Below are 13,289 nucleotides of genomic sequence, written 5' to 3'. Positions count from 1 at the left end.
TAGCCCGTAATGCTGAATAGTATTTAAATAACAGTGGAGACGTTTTGTAATAACCATTACTGCATGGTTGGAGTAGGCCACTGGAAAAGCCTTGAAATATAATAAAGGACTGTGTAATGGTAATCATCCATCTATTTTCTATTGAAGTTTATTATTTGAGGCCAGGAGGGTGAATTCTATGCCAACGTGCTGTTTCAAGTACTGTACACTCAGCACAATAATGTTCTTTTCTTTATGCCAAACCCAACCATACATGCATGTCTCTGTAGCACGTGTCATATAACATGTAATTACAAAGCAGCGATCTGGACACTATGTTAAGCGGTTGCTATGCTTCCTCGTGTGCTAACCAAGAAGCTGTGGGTAGTCAGTTGTTTATGCGGTAAGCAGGGAAGAAAGATCCTGGCAGGAAAACCCTTTTAGGAGTTATTTCTAAAACATCACACAAAGTTCATAGATGTCACACACACACATAAGGCTTTGGAACGAGTGGAGAGAGGCTGCCTGGCTGGAGAGGTTTTAAGTTAGAGTTGAACATTTGCTGTTTTCAGCTGCTTCTCTCCAGAGCTCGGGGTAAAATTGTAACATCTTCTGAGAACTAATCTTAGAATGAAGAGGAGGTCCTTTTTTTTTTTTCGTCAGCTGCTGGCCTGCCAGTATGTTCATAGTTCACAGCTCTGTGTCTTCATGCAAAATTAAGATTAAGAATGCTTCTAGGAAGGATGGGGATGGGGATGGGGAATTTAAACTCATGTGGATGATAGATTTCGTATGAAAACAAATCACAAGGAAGGTGACTTGGAGTTAACGGTACTTTAACCTTAAAAATCATGTTGATAAATGGACGTTCATCTTGGGGCAGCACAGGTCGAAACAGATGACGGCTCATATCTGCTTTAATACCACAGCTGGGATTTTCAAACTTAAGCATAATAGTTACTGTACTACCACATTACAATTAACATGTGGTAGATTGTGCCATCAATGGTGAACACACAATAAAGCATGCTGCAAATGTGTGACTTATACAGCTCGCACTACGTGTGTGAATTTTCAGTATGGTAAGCCTATAAATTGTGGAAATACCAACAGTGTAATCAGTCTGTGAGAATAAAGCTATTATATCTATGTAGCAAAGATAACTCTTCAAGAGGAAAATTGGACACAGAAGGTAGAAAATTACTTTTTCACTGTGGTGTCCGTGTTTACAGTGGAAAGAAACATTTTCTAGGCAAGCTGGGCCACTTTGTTCCGAAACATCACTTTAGAGGTTTGTGATCACAATGAAAAAAACTTCTCAACAAATGAAACTTATTTATCCTCCCCAACCGCCTTAAGGATATAGCACAGATTTAGAGATGATGCCTGCAGATATGCATCCATAGATAGTTCAAATAAGTCTCAAGGGGAACGGATGCTCACCTAAGCTCATCCTCTTGATCAAAGCACAAAAAAATGAACACGTTCAAATAACGGTTTGACATTCAGCTCTTGCCTATAGGCAAAATACATCCTTATCCAACACAACAAAAGTCCTCATTATTATTATTTTTCGTGAGGTGCAGAAAATGTTTGATTTGTTGCAGCAGGTTATCTCTATGATTAACACAAAAAAAGAGGTGAATCATCTCTTTCCTATACACACTAAAAGATAACAGGAATCAAATATACTCTTCTGCAAATGTTAGGAAACAAAAACAAGCAGAAACTTCCTCTCAACAAGCCATTTAATCCTGTATTCAGCGCCCTAACTACAGCCAGTAGGGTGATGTAAGTGTTTTGTTGTATAATTTGGTGTTTCCAAGGCAACTTAATTGAGCAGATTTCCCTGGAAGTGACACTGCATTGCAAACATGGTAATTAGCCTGTTCCTTTGGAGGCACTGCTGTTTCAAAAAAAAAAAAAAAGAAAGAAAGAAATATGCATGGACCACAGAAGTGCAGATGACACGACTATCAGTCAAGTCAGGCATCATCAATCAACGCTGCTCGACAAATTAAGATGGATGCCAAAAATGTGGTTGCATCATCACATTGATTTTGTTCCACAAATGGAGCATAAATGCAGTTTGGGTTTTAAATTTGCAGTCTCAGGTTAAGAAATTGCTGCCTGTCACCTCTTCAAGGCCTGTTTTCATCCAGTTATTACACCAGGGCTTGCAAGCACATCCATCCGTTACCTGTCAACTATGTAACCACGGCGAATTAAAAATACCCCCCCCCCCTTGCCCCCTCCCATCTCAGTCTGAGAAATATGAGAAATGTGAGATGAAGAGTTTCCTCCTCCCTTCTCTTCTAATATCATAAACAGCAAGAGACATGAGCGGAGAGAAGAGAAGAGAGAAAGGAGGAGACGAGAGCTCGCTAGACCGAGCCTTTGTGAGCATGACGGGCCTGACTCACGAGAATGAGATGTTTCCAAAAATAAAAGAGGGAGGGAGCGAAATAGAGATGGAGAGAATGTGCTGAACAGGCTGGAACACAAGAAAACGAGTGGATTAACTCCCTACCCACCGCCCACCCCCTCCTCCTTTTTTAAAAAGCCCTTGGATTCATGAAAACATGCCGAGTTAGTGGGAACAAATCGTCTGTATAAACACCCCTAAATGCTTCCCCCAATTGCCATGATGCAAAAAAAAAAAAAAAAACTCAAGAAGTAAATAAATAATGATGCCATCCTTAGAACAACATTATTAAGAGGTCGAAAGAGTAAAGGATCTGAGCTTTTTAAATGAATTTGACACCAAAATTGGCTTCTGTCTCTTTAATATTCATTTTCTTTGCTCCTCTGGGAGTGTGCTCCACTGTAAACAGATGTAAGCAGTTAGTTGCATGTTGTAAATAGGCGCCATAATGTACATGCTTGGCTTTTCACCATGACAGATTGCCCCTCTACAAATGCGGTGCTACGAGAATATGGTTGTCTCAGCCTCCTTGCTGAGAATCATAATGCTCTGAAAGCCGCTATAAGCCAGATAGCAGCTTCTGAATATTTTAGTCTGTTAGGAAAACGTTTGCAGTGCCTGCTAGTTTTGTCGGTTTTATCCTACAAGCTCGGTCTAATTTGAGCACAATAAAAGAGAAATAAAAAGGACTGCTGATTGGTGGAGAAGCATTTTACCATCAGCAGCAACTCAAATCATCACAACACTCTATTCAATTTTCATGTGACCCAAATACTTCTTTTCCTTTCTGCTGACTACTGTAGGTACGTCATCCAGATCTCCTCATTTTAGACTCTGGGTGCATGTGTGTGTGTGTGTAGTGCTTGGTGAATAAGATGATTATCTCAATACACTCGCACAGAGACACACAGACAGCGAAAGACTACTTGGTCAGCCTCCCCGAATCTGGAGTAGTGAAGAATGCCTGCACAAAAGCGACCCAAATCACACTTATTATCAGGCGGACGACGATAACGAAAGATGACACAGATAATGACGCTGATGATTTGTCACCCAGTGCATTGATTCTCCATCAGGAATCAGACGGCACAGCAGGGTATCATGGGACTCTTTAATCTAGCATGAAAGACACGGGTAATCCTTACTGGAGGATTACTCCTGACCAGTACTCATTCTTCGCAAATTCCAACTTTGGTGTACATGTGCTTAAGCGTTAACCCACCAATCGTGATTTATCCGTGGCTCCGTCACTCATCCTGAGTCTTAGCAACGAAGGGGGCATGTTTACTCTCGACTCCCACTGCAACCGAGAGGATTTAACAGTAAAGAAACAGAACCTATGCAAGCTTACATCCTAACCTGCACTCCAAACACACTGCTCAAAGCATCCATCCACGACGCATTAGCGCTGCAGCGTTTACACAACAGAACACTAAAGGTATAAGAAGCAGGGATCCTTACCGAGTTCTTTAGCTTGCCACTGTCATGCTCGCACAGTAAATACATAGCTGGAGTCGGCAGTTGAAAACAAAGAGGACAACAACCAAACCTACCTCTGTCTAAAGGTAACAAAACCTGCCTACCGGCATCTCTAAAGCTCAATAATTAACACGTTATGTTCTGGACTATTTCTTGACTGAGACTAGTTGCCAGGCAACCTGCGGGAAAAACTCCAGGAAGTTACTGGTCCTGGCCAAGAAATAGTCGATCACATAACCCACTGTCAAAAGGCGATTCATGTTTTTGTAGGGGCATAACAAATGTTATGTAAAGTGGGCAGCGCCATGCTACCGGTTTTCCTCTGTTTCCTATTTGGGCTAAGCAAAGTTAAATGCATGCGAGTTACAGGCATGAGAGTGACATCGTCTATGGATGGCGAAAGTTTCTCAAGCGGTTAAACTGTTCCTTTAAACCAAAACGGTGCAATCTCAGACAATATTGTTCATTCTACCGCAACACCAATACTCAATCATGCCAAAAAACAACAGTCAACAACTTCCATACTGCGTTTCACCATAAATATATCATCTAATACCCCTAATCTACCAATTCTACAAAGATAGCATCTTCCAAATAAGCAGCTGTAACATTTAATGCACAGAATGTGTGAAGAGACTTCAGCATAGCCCAGAGATGCCTTCTAGTGCACACAGGTGTGATGCCAAAGATAGAACCAAGTCTTCCTTCGAAAAAAAAAAAGTTGCTCCTAGCAAATTTCGAGAGAAATGATCCAACCGGTGAATCTCAACGTTACAGGAGAGAAAGAGAGAGAGAGAGAGGGAGAAAAAAAATACGGTTTAAATATGCAGGACGGAACCTTTGAAGCTCCATCCGCAATTTAATCACTTAATATTTAAAGCAGGGATATTCTTTATATAAGGCATTTGCATGATGGGCTGCAGGAGTTGGGAGGGTGAGTGGGTAGTTTTTGGAAATGAAGACATGAGGACTGGGATATTCTCAACTTGCACATTTTTATCAGGCATCCCGTTGATCATTGGTATTCAGAGGCCTGCGTTGCCTATAATAGCTTGTCAGACAATAAATGCAGCAACATTTCTTTTTTCCAGGGCCCTTGGGAATAGAAATCATCATTCCGTTGCATTTTATTGGACCTTCTCTCCACCTGCATCTTCACATAACAACATCTTATTCTTCATCATCTTGGGTACATATTATCAGACAATATAATGCAGGTTTACACATGTTTGGATTCAGATTGAAAGCTCTTCTTTTGAGGGGACCAGCTTGTTTATAAAAAATGATTTGCTTCCACTGTCCCAGATGTTTTAGTGACAGACACAGGCCTCGTGTTATTATATCTAATAGCTTTGGAAAATGTCAGGCATTTTTTCATAAAAGAAACAGTGGATTATGAATGAGCAGAGAGCAGGACTGATATAATGAATGTGAATAAACTACCAGCAGCAAAGAAAAAAAACAGACAAAAACAGTTGAATTTTAGGTGACACCTACACATGTAGATACATATTTGTCATCCATTATCATTCATTTTGATGCGGCAATTAGCCATAAAGCTGCAAAGCCATTAGAGAGAAAACTACTGCAGCTCTCTGCACTTTGATGACTATTAACCATGGAGTCTGTAGCTGAGAAGAGAGAAGAGGATCTGTCTGGCCTCATAGCCTGTGATGACACACTGATAGTGGATTGACCTGTGAGCGAGGACAAACACGAATGCATGAAAAAACACAGACACATACACACACACACACACACTGTCACGGGGTCATTAAACCACACTCCTGCACAAACAGACACACAAAGAAAAACATTTCATCCCAAAGAAAACTCCACGAAATACATTGTAAGTAAATATCATTTCACACAAACAAAAAATGAGCGCCCTGAATAAATTATGCAAAACATATTGAACCCTAATATTTCCAGCTACGCTCTCAAGCGGTCACACAATCATACAAATATGCAGAGTAGGTTGATGCCAAGACAGAAAGCAATTCTTCCTTTTTTTGTCCTCAGCAGCTTGTCAAAAAGACTGAGTCGTCCACTCCGTTCCATTCAAGGCAGCTTTTCATATTTGAGTGCTTCTCCTCGGCACAGACCCTTACTGCACTTTAATTAAGGTTTGGTGTGCATTATACAAATAGAAAATGTTTAAGAGTGCAGAAAGGCTCATATTACCCCATTCTTTCTCCCCCCTTTTAGAAAAAAGCCAATGTTTCTCAGTCAACAGATGGTATTTACTCAAATTATAGACAGCAAATGAGGGCTATGGTGAGATGCTTTTTTTTTTTCAGAGCCCATTGGCAGTCCATTAAAAAAACTGAATATTGTGTGTGCAAATCCACCGAGATACAAGGAGAGTGACACGGAATTAAGGATGGTTGTTATTCATCGGCAGCCAGAATCCAATAGTAAAGTCTTCTGATCGTTAAATGAAAAATATCTCCAGCAAAGCATTATAATTGCCTCACAAAAAAAAAAAAATCTTTCTTTCTTCCATGATCTAAAACGCAAGTGCAAAGAACCAATCCCAGTCCGATGGTACAGTAGACTATGGCGTCCTAACTGCTTTGATTTTGAACCATATGTTGTTTCAGAGTTCAGTTGGAGAGCTTGTCCGCCAGAGTGAATCGCTTTCAAGCCGACCACCTCTTCCTGTCATCTTTTCCTCAGACGTGATGACAGACAGAATTACTGGGGCAACTCAAATGAAAATGCGAGGAAATGGGCCAGTGCTCAAAAGTGACACCGTTTGTGATTTTGCATATGCTGAATGAGGCTGAAATATACATAAGTGAGATTGTAATTCCCACTTCGGTCTCAAGTAGCACAGTTTCAGCCCTAGCCGCAAGATTAAATCCTACAGAATCACATTTTTCTTTGTTTCATCTGAACGACTTCATCTACCTCTTTATCTCAAGAAGCGCTGTACAGATCTCATGACAGCATAATGGACAAAAAAAAAAGCAAGAAAAGGATTAAGTAAAACTAAACTGTGATATCTTAACCATCCCTATTAAATTTGAATAAATGCTTTTACAACATCTGACGAAGCCCTCATGGGTCCAAAATGGAATGATCAATGTCCAAAATAAAACAGTAATTGCCAACCTCATAATGAAAATGGATCCCTAATAGATATTTCTCATCAGAAGAACCTGCAGACCGGTATGCAATTACCTGGAGTGTTTACAAGCCATTCCAGCATCATATTTTGTGTTTTCAGGCACCTCATTACTAGATTAAATTATGTTTAGTTTAGAGGGAGGAGGGGTGGATATGACAGTGGAACACATTTTTGGTTTAAAAGCAAGCAATCATATCTGGACATTCGGTTCACCCTCTATTCTTGCAGATGCACATATTAGCTTTCAAACATTGTCAACATACAGTCTTTTACAGAGAAATACCACTCAATTTAAGAATAGACATGCTGTGGCTTTTATTAATCTCAGTGTTGAACTGATATTAAAAAAAGAAGACCTCTAATGGCTTTAGTTATTCACATTTCACTATTTCAGAAAAAAAAAAACTCTATTCTTTGTCCTTGAGCTGATGAATCCTCGCATTGAAGGTGTGAAGGATTTTTGAAAAAACGTTTGTTGTATTTGTTTGTGACAGAAAAACATTTGAGAATGTTTATTCATTTGCTTATTATGCTTATTTCCATAGGTCTCCTCTCCATTTTTTCCATCAACGTGACCTTAAATGAGGAATGGGACAAACCACTATGTCATTTGTGGCTACAGGGTATTCATTAATCCAAAGTGGTTCGCCATTATTCCATACGGGTGCTGCATATGTTACATCTGAAATTCAGTGGTATTCCCCTTTAACACAGAGCGAAAAAACTGCAAGGGTGAGTGCGCCCAGGGATATATTCATGGAGATTATTCCCATTAAATGTCAAACACACTTCACATTCAATGACAAGGTTTAGCATACATTCTGTTTTGACGAGATGTCCCAAGGACTCAAATGACAGAAAAGATTGTGTTCCAGAAAAGGCACATTTGAAAAAATGTATTACTCTCATATAAAGAGGCTGTTAGCATGAATGTTAACAACACATGAAAAATCCTTGTAGAAACATCAACCACCATCAGTCAATTGAATGCAAGATATGGGTATTGTAACATTATAGCAGTAGCTTTAAAATATTTAGCAATCACAAAGTAAAGATGTTACCCCAGTGTGGATTGTTTCAAGTGTTTCCTAATGAAGCCTTACGAATACAGGTGAGACATTTTAGAGGTTAAAAAAAAAAAAATGTAAATTTTGACCCGCATGGGTGAGGATGTTGGTAAATCCATCACTTGACCAAGCACAGTTTAAAAAAAAAACACCAACGACTGCACCAGTTCTGAGGCGTTTTGCAGATGTTTTCCACCTGTTAGCATGGCCATACATAGTATTGATCTCCATCCAATGAGAGGGATAAAAAACAAATGTTGTAAAATGGAAACTTTTTATTTTCAAAAAAGCAACAGATTACACAGTTAACTTTCAGCAAATGCAATCCTAACTGAAACTGTACTCACATTCGGGACTTCAAAATGAAAAGACTCACATACTTACACACAATCTATCTATAATATACAAAAAAGAATACATAATAAATATTAAAATGGCCACAAGAGAAAAAAGTAAGTCATTGAAAACAATCAGTAGAGAGCAAATGTAGGGAAAGTAGAAACAAGACGGTGTGCCTTAAATGTCTCTTTTTTTTTTTTTTTTTTTTTGTCTTTTTTTTTTTTTCCTTTTACATTTTTTACAAATTGTGCAAGATTTCATACTAAGGCTCTGGTCTTGAAGTGACTGTTGTCTGATCCACACAGCAGCACGCACGCTCTGAAACACACACACATGCACCCACTGACACACACTCGTCTCGCACTCATACACACACACACACACACACGCACACGCACACACACTCCCTGTGCTCTGAGCACTCTGTTGGGGTGTAGCAAACCATTGCAGAATAAAAAATGGGCTGCTCAGTGTATGGCCTGTGATGCTCATGGGAGTGGACCAGCTTTTAAAAAAATGGACATGCACTTCACATTGATGTGATAAAGGAAAAAAAAAAATCTCCTTGCATCTAAAAAAAAAAACTGACTTTTTAGGAGTGAATGAATCAAAAACAAACAAAAAAATAACCCAACAACCAAGAAACATGACAATATCATAACCATTAAGGCAAGAACACCTGGAGTGGCATCAGCAATACTGTAACAATATGATAGTGTTTAGGTACATGGATATGATGAAACATTTAACTACTTCTTCAATGTCTTTTTTAAGCACAAGGTTGTTCTTAAAAGCAACTTCTTTTGAAAATCCAAACATCATTTCATCTTTTTTTTTTTCCTCTTTTTTTTCTGTAAAAGGTGATAAGAAAATAACAATGCCAGACACTAGGGACATATGGATCGTAAAACTACAAGAAATAATTTCTAGTTTTAAGTTGCAACTTCACAAACCACACATTGTAAATCCCCATCGTTAAGCCCCTCCCCCCCCCCCCCGCCCAGTTAAATGAAAAAGGTATCACTTACATTAAAACCATTTTATCCTCTTGTGATGGTGTATTCCAACAGTCACCAAGTTTTGCTTTACTTACAGCGATTGTGTAGTCTGTTGCAAATTAAAGCATTCATTGTTTAGTTTGGAAAAAAAAACAAAAAAAGAGGGGGGGGGGGGAAAGGAGTTGTCCTTGCAATGCAACTGGCAACTGCTGACCAAAAAAAGCATCTTTACATCTTCTTTTTAGTGCAACTCTTAAAATGTAAAACATTTCCAGTGATTCCTTGAGAGGTATCATTTCTTTGTTTTTTGTTCTTTTTTTTTCTTTTTCTTTTCATATTTACGTATTTCACACCTCACAGAATAACGCATCTTCAAAATATCCAAAGCAAGAGGTTTTGTTTTTATTGTTTTGTCCATTCTTTTTTCTTTTTTTTTCTCCTTTTTTTTTCGTTTTCAACTTTTTGCTTCTCTGCATTGGCATGGCCTTCCACAATGTCTGTTTACTAGAACATAAACACAGGAGGGGGATCCAGACCTCCTGCGTATTCCCATTCCCTTCAGCCTCCATGTTTGGTATGTTTCGTATTCAATCAACCCGGCAGAGCCTTGTGATTCGCAGTCCACCTTCTACCTCTGAAAAGAAGGGTTAGGAGAAGGAGGAACAGGAGAAAAACTGGAGGATGAAGAGAAGAGAGATAGAAGAGAGAGAGTGCGCTGTACAATGGGAACAAGCCCAGATCAAGATCAATCAGGGAAATAGAGACATAGATGAGAAAAAACCCACAGCAAAACCTTCATATAACGCAGTAGGGTTCCCTTGGTAACCTGGATTTTCTGCAGTAGAGGAGCGTGGTGCTGAAGCAGCGCCGAAGCTCCCTGTTGGAGAAGATGCAGATGAAAGGATTGACCCCAGCCTGGGCAAAGCTCATCCACACGGCTGCCGTCAGGTAGCCCCCAGGGACCACGGGGCCCCTTGCAAACACCCGCCAGTAGCAGGCGACCAGATATGGCCCCCACAGTGCCAGGAAGAAAAACGTCATGATGTAGAACATCCTACTAATCCTCTTCTCTGTTTTGAATTCATCCAACACCAGTAGACGCCTGCGGCCTGCTGCGTTGCTGTTCTGCCTGATGCCCAGCAAAGTAGGCGGGGTGGGGCCTCGACCAAATCCAGCCAGCCAGTTGGCCGCCGCCTGCCCGCTGGCGCCTGGCCCATGAAAGGTCCAGTTCTGGCTGACAGCAGGCACGAACTGGACAGGCTTCATCTTTCGGCGGTCGTGGACGAAGAAGATGAGCTTGAGGTAAACCAGCTGTGTGGCCAGGAGGATGAGCGCCAGCAGGAGCATGAAGCCCAGCGAATCATTCGCCCTAAAGGAACGGTGCTGGAATGTGCACTGGTCCTCCTCCCGGATAAAAGAGTACGTCCCTACATCCAGCACCGGCGGGAATGCCATAGCCACTGACAACGTCCACACCATGCAGATGACAGCTAGACAGGTCCAGAAGGTCAGCCTCTTGGTGTAGAAACGATGATGTGCGATGGCCAGGTAGCGTGTGACACTGACACAGAAGAGCATAAACGCCGTGTGGAAACAGGAGAGCACACCGAGAAAGGCGATCACTTTGCAGGTCAGCGTGCCGTAGGTCCAGGCAGATCCATTCTTGACTGAGGTGAAGACAAAGGGGAAGCAGATGGCTGAGCGCAGGATATCAGAGGCGCACAGGTCCAGCAGGAAATAGTAGGGCGCTCGGTGCAGGCTCTTGTCTTTGACCAGCAGGATGGAGATCAGGAGGTTTCCAACCACGCCGACTCCAATGATGAAACCCAGAGAGGTCAGTTTGAGGAACGTGGCAAGAGGAGAGACATTCTGCAAGATGGTGTGGTCCCCTGCATGGCTATAGTTCGCCATAGATGGAGGAGGGATCATAAAGATAGCGGAATAGCTTCAGCCAAGTATCATGATCTAGAGGTGGCAGGGGGAGGCGTTAGATCCATTTGGCGGTGTGCTTTGAAGAGGTTTCCAGGCATATAGGCAACCTCTCCTCTAAGGCATCCTTTGTTCCTTTGTCTCATCACACCTAAAAAAAATAATCAAAAAAAAAAAAAAATCCCGGAAAAATGTTATCCACCCATCAGCATTCAGTCCCATACAACAACTGCATTGTTTTCAACTGCACTTGCACAATCTCTAGAATGTGATAAGCAATGATTTCCCTCTGCCTGCCTGCCAGTTATTTATTTATTTTACATTTTTTAACATTTAGAGTGTGGCACAGTGCGGAGCTCTGCCTCAGCTGGAATACTTTGTCTAGATACAGACAGACAGACAGACAGACAGACAGACAGACAGACAGTGATGGAGCTTGATTAGAGTGAAGCATTAATCTCAGATTTCGGAATTTCCTGAACAAAAGATGACACAAAAAATAAAGAAAATAAAGAAAAACACAGTCCAGCTTTCACAAAGAATCGACGCATTCTTACTTTCTCTCTAGGAGAGATAAAAAATAAAAATAAATAAAACAGGGGCTCGGTTTGGGCAGATTTTGGACATTTTCTAGCGCACTGTGAAACATTAAGAGAAATGCGGTTCAAAATAAGATCACACCCTACACAATGCAGAACAGAGGACGGATCTCTGGAGCGGTGGATGCCTCGGATAAACTCGCCCTGCCTTCATGCTTTGTGGAAAAATCGACGGCGGGTTACATACATGCCTCATAAAGATGTTGTTTTGTGCGTGTGTGTGTGTGTGTGATTAAAGGTTCGCTGGATTACTGGTTAATAAGCAGTGTTCTCATTAGGGCGTTTATTGAGCCAGACTCCATTTCCCAGATCATCTTTTCTATTTCCTAATTAAGAAGAGTTGAGAGAGAATATACTGTGTTACTCTAAAGCCGCATTTCGACATCATTCTTGCTCGTTAATGCGCGGGTGTGATTATCAGTCTGGATGGATTGAAGTGACAATAACAAGCCTGCCGGTTATAATATTATGGGATGCTCTGCTGGCAGATTTTTTTTTACTGTTTGGAAAATTACACATAGCCTGTGGTGATATCTGATTTGATTAATGCTGGCGTTTGTGTCTACTTACGTGTTTAAATGCGTCCTTCCGATTGTCAGTCGTGTATTTTTTTTTTTTTTTTTTTTTTTTTTTTTTTACGCGCGTTTGTCAATCCGATGGATTTCAGAAAAGAGAAAAAACAACACACACACACACAAACACACACACACACACAGCAGGTTTAAACCATCGTCCTTGCGTCCCGATCGGTTGGATAAAGCACAACAGTGTAGCGGATCCGTACGTCCATTAGACTAGAATAATTTCCATGTCCCCGCTATGAATTGCCCAGAATCGCAGCCACCACACAAGACAAGGCCAAAAAAAAAAAAAAAAAAAAAAAAAGGAACGAGAGAGAGAGAGAAAGAGAGAGAGAGAGACAGACAGACAGCCGATCACAAGATCAATCGAAATCCTACCTGTTAATAATCCTATTTGGTTTCCCTCCTGGACCTTATTTACATTGCACTAGTCGGGTTTTTGCTGTTTTTTAAAAAAGCCTCATTTGTTGCCTGCCCCCTTTTTTTCCTCCACGGTGAATATCCTACAGTAAACTGAGCCTAGTGCGCATGCGCCCTGCATCCCTATTTGTGATCCAAGACGCGTCTTGTCTCTTTTCTTTACAGATCAGATGTATACAAATCAAATAATATGTAAACTATACAAACACTAAATGTGGTTGTGTTCAGGATCATATCTCTTTTATTCCAGTGTTTTATTCCCTGTTGGACCTTTGGCTTGCTAATGGTGTCCTTATCAGGCTTATTCAGCTATAACATTTGCTTATTGGATTCAATAGCT

General features: G+C 40.8%; 1 protein-coding gene across 2 annotated transcripts; it reads right to left on the bottom strand.

The window, feature by feature from the left end:
* Window positions 1–9,590: 9,590 nt before the first annotated feature.
* gpr85 (G protein-coupled receptor 85) lies at window positions 9,591–13,083 on the bottom strand. 2 transcript variants are annotated; one of them, XM_027291895.1, is made up of 2 exons: window positions 12,908–13,083; window positions 9,591–11,500 (listed from the first exon to the last, which is right to left on the bottom strand). In XM_027291895.1, the coding sequence occupies exon 2, from the start codon at window positions 11,347–11,349 to the stop codon at window positions 10,216–10,218; it is 1,134 nt and encodes a 377-aa protein (XP_027147696.1). In that variant the 5' UTR covers window positions 11,350–11,500; window positions 12,908–13,083; the 3' UTR covers window positions 9,591–10,215. The 2 variants fall into 2 exon arrangements, with proteins under 2 accessions (XP_027147696.1, XP_019127065.1); XM_019271520.2 differs by lacking the exon at window positions 12,908–13,083 and adding an exon at window positions 12,519–12,570.
* Window positions 13,084–13,289: the final 206 nt, after the last annotated feature.

Source organism: Larimichthys crocea, chromosome XX (genome assembly GCF_000972845.2).
Source record: "Larimichthys crocea isolate SSNF chromosome XX, L_crocea_2.0, whole genome shotgun sequence".
Lineage (NCBI taxonomy): Eukaryota > Metazoa > Chordata > Actinopteri > Sciaenidae > Larimichthys > Larimichthys crocea.
This window is presented reverse-complemented; position numbering and strand designations above follow the sequence as displayed.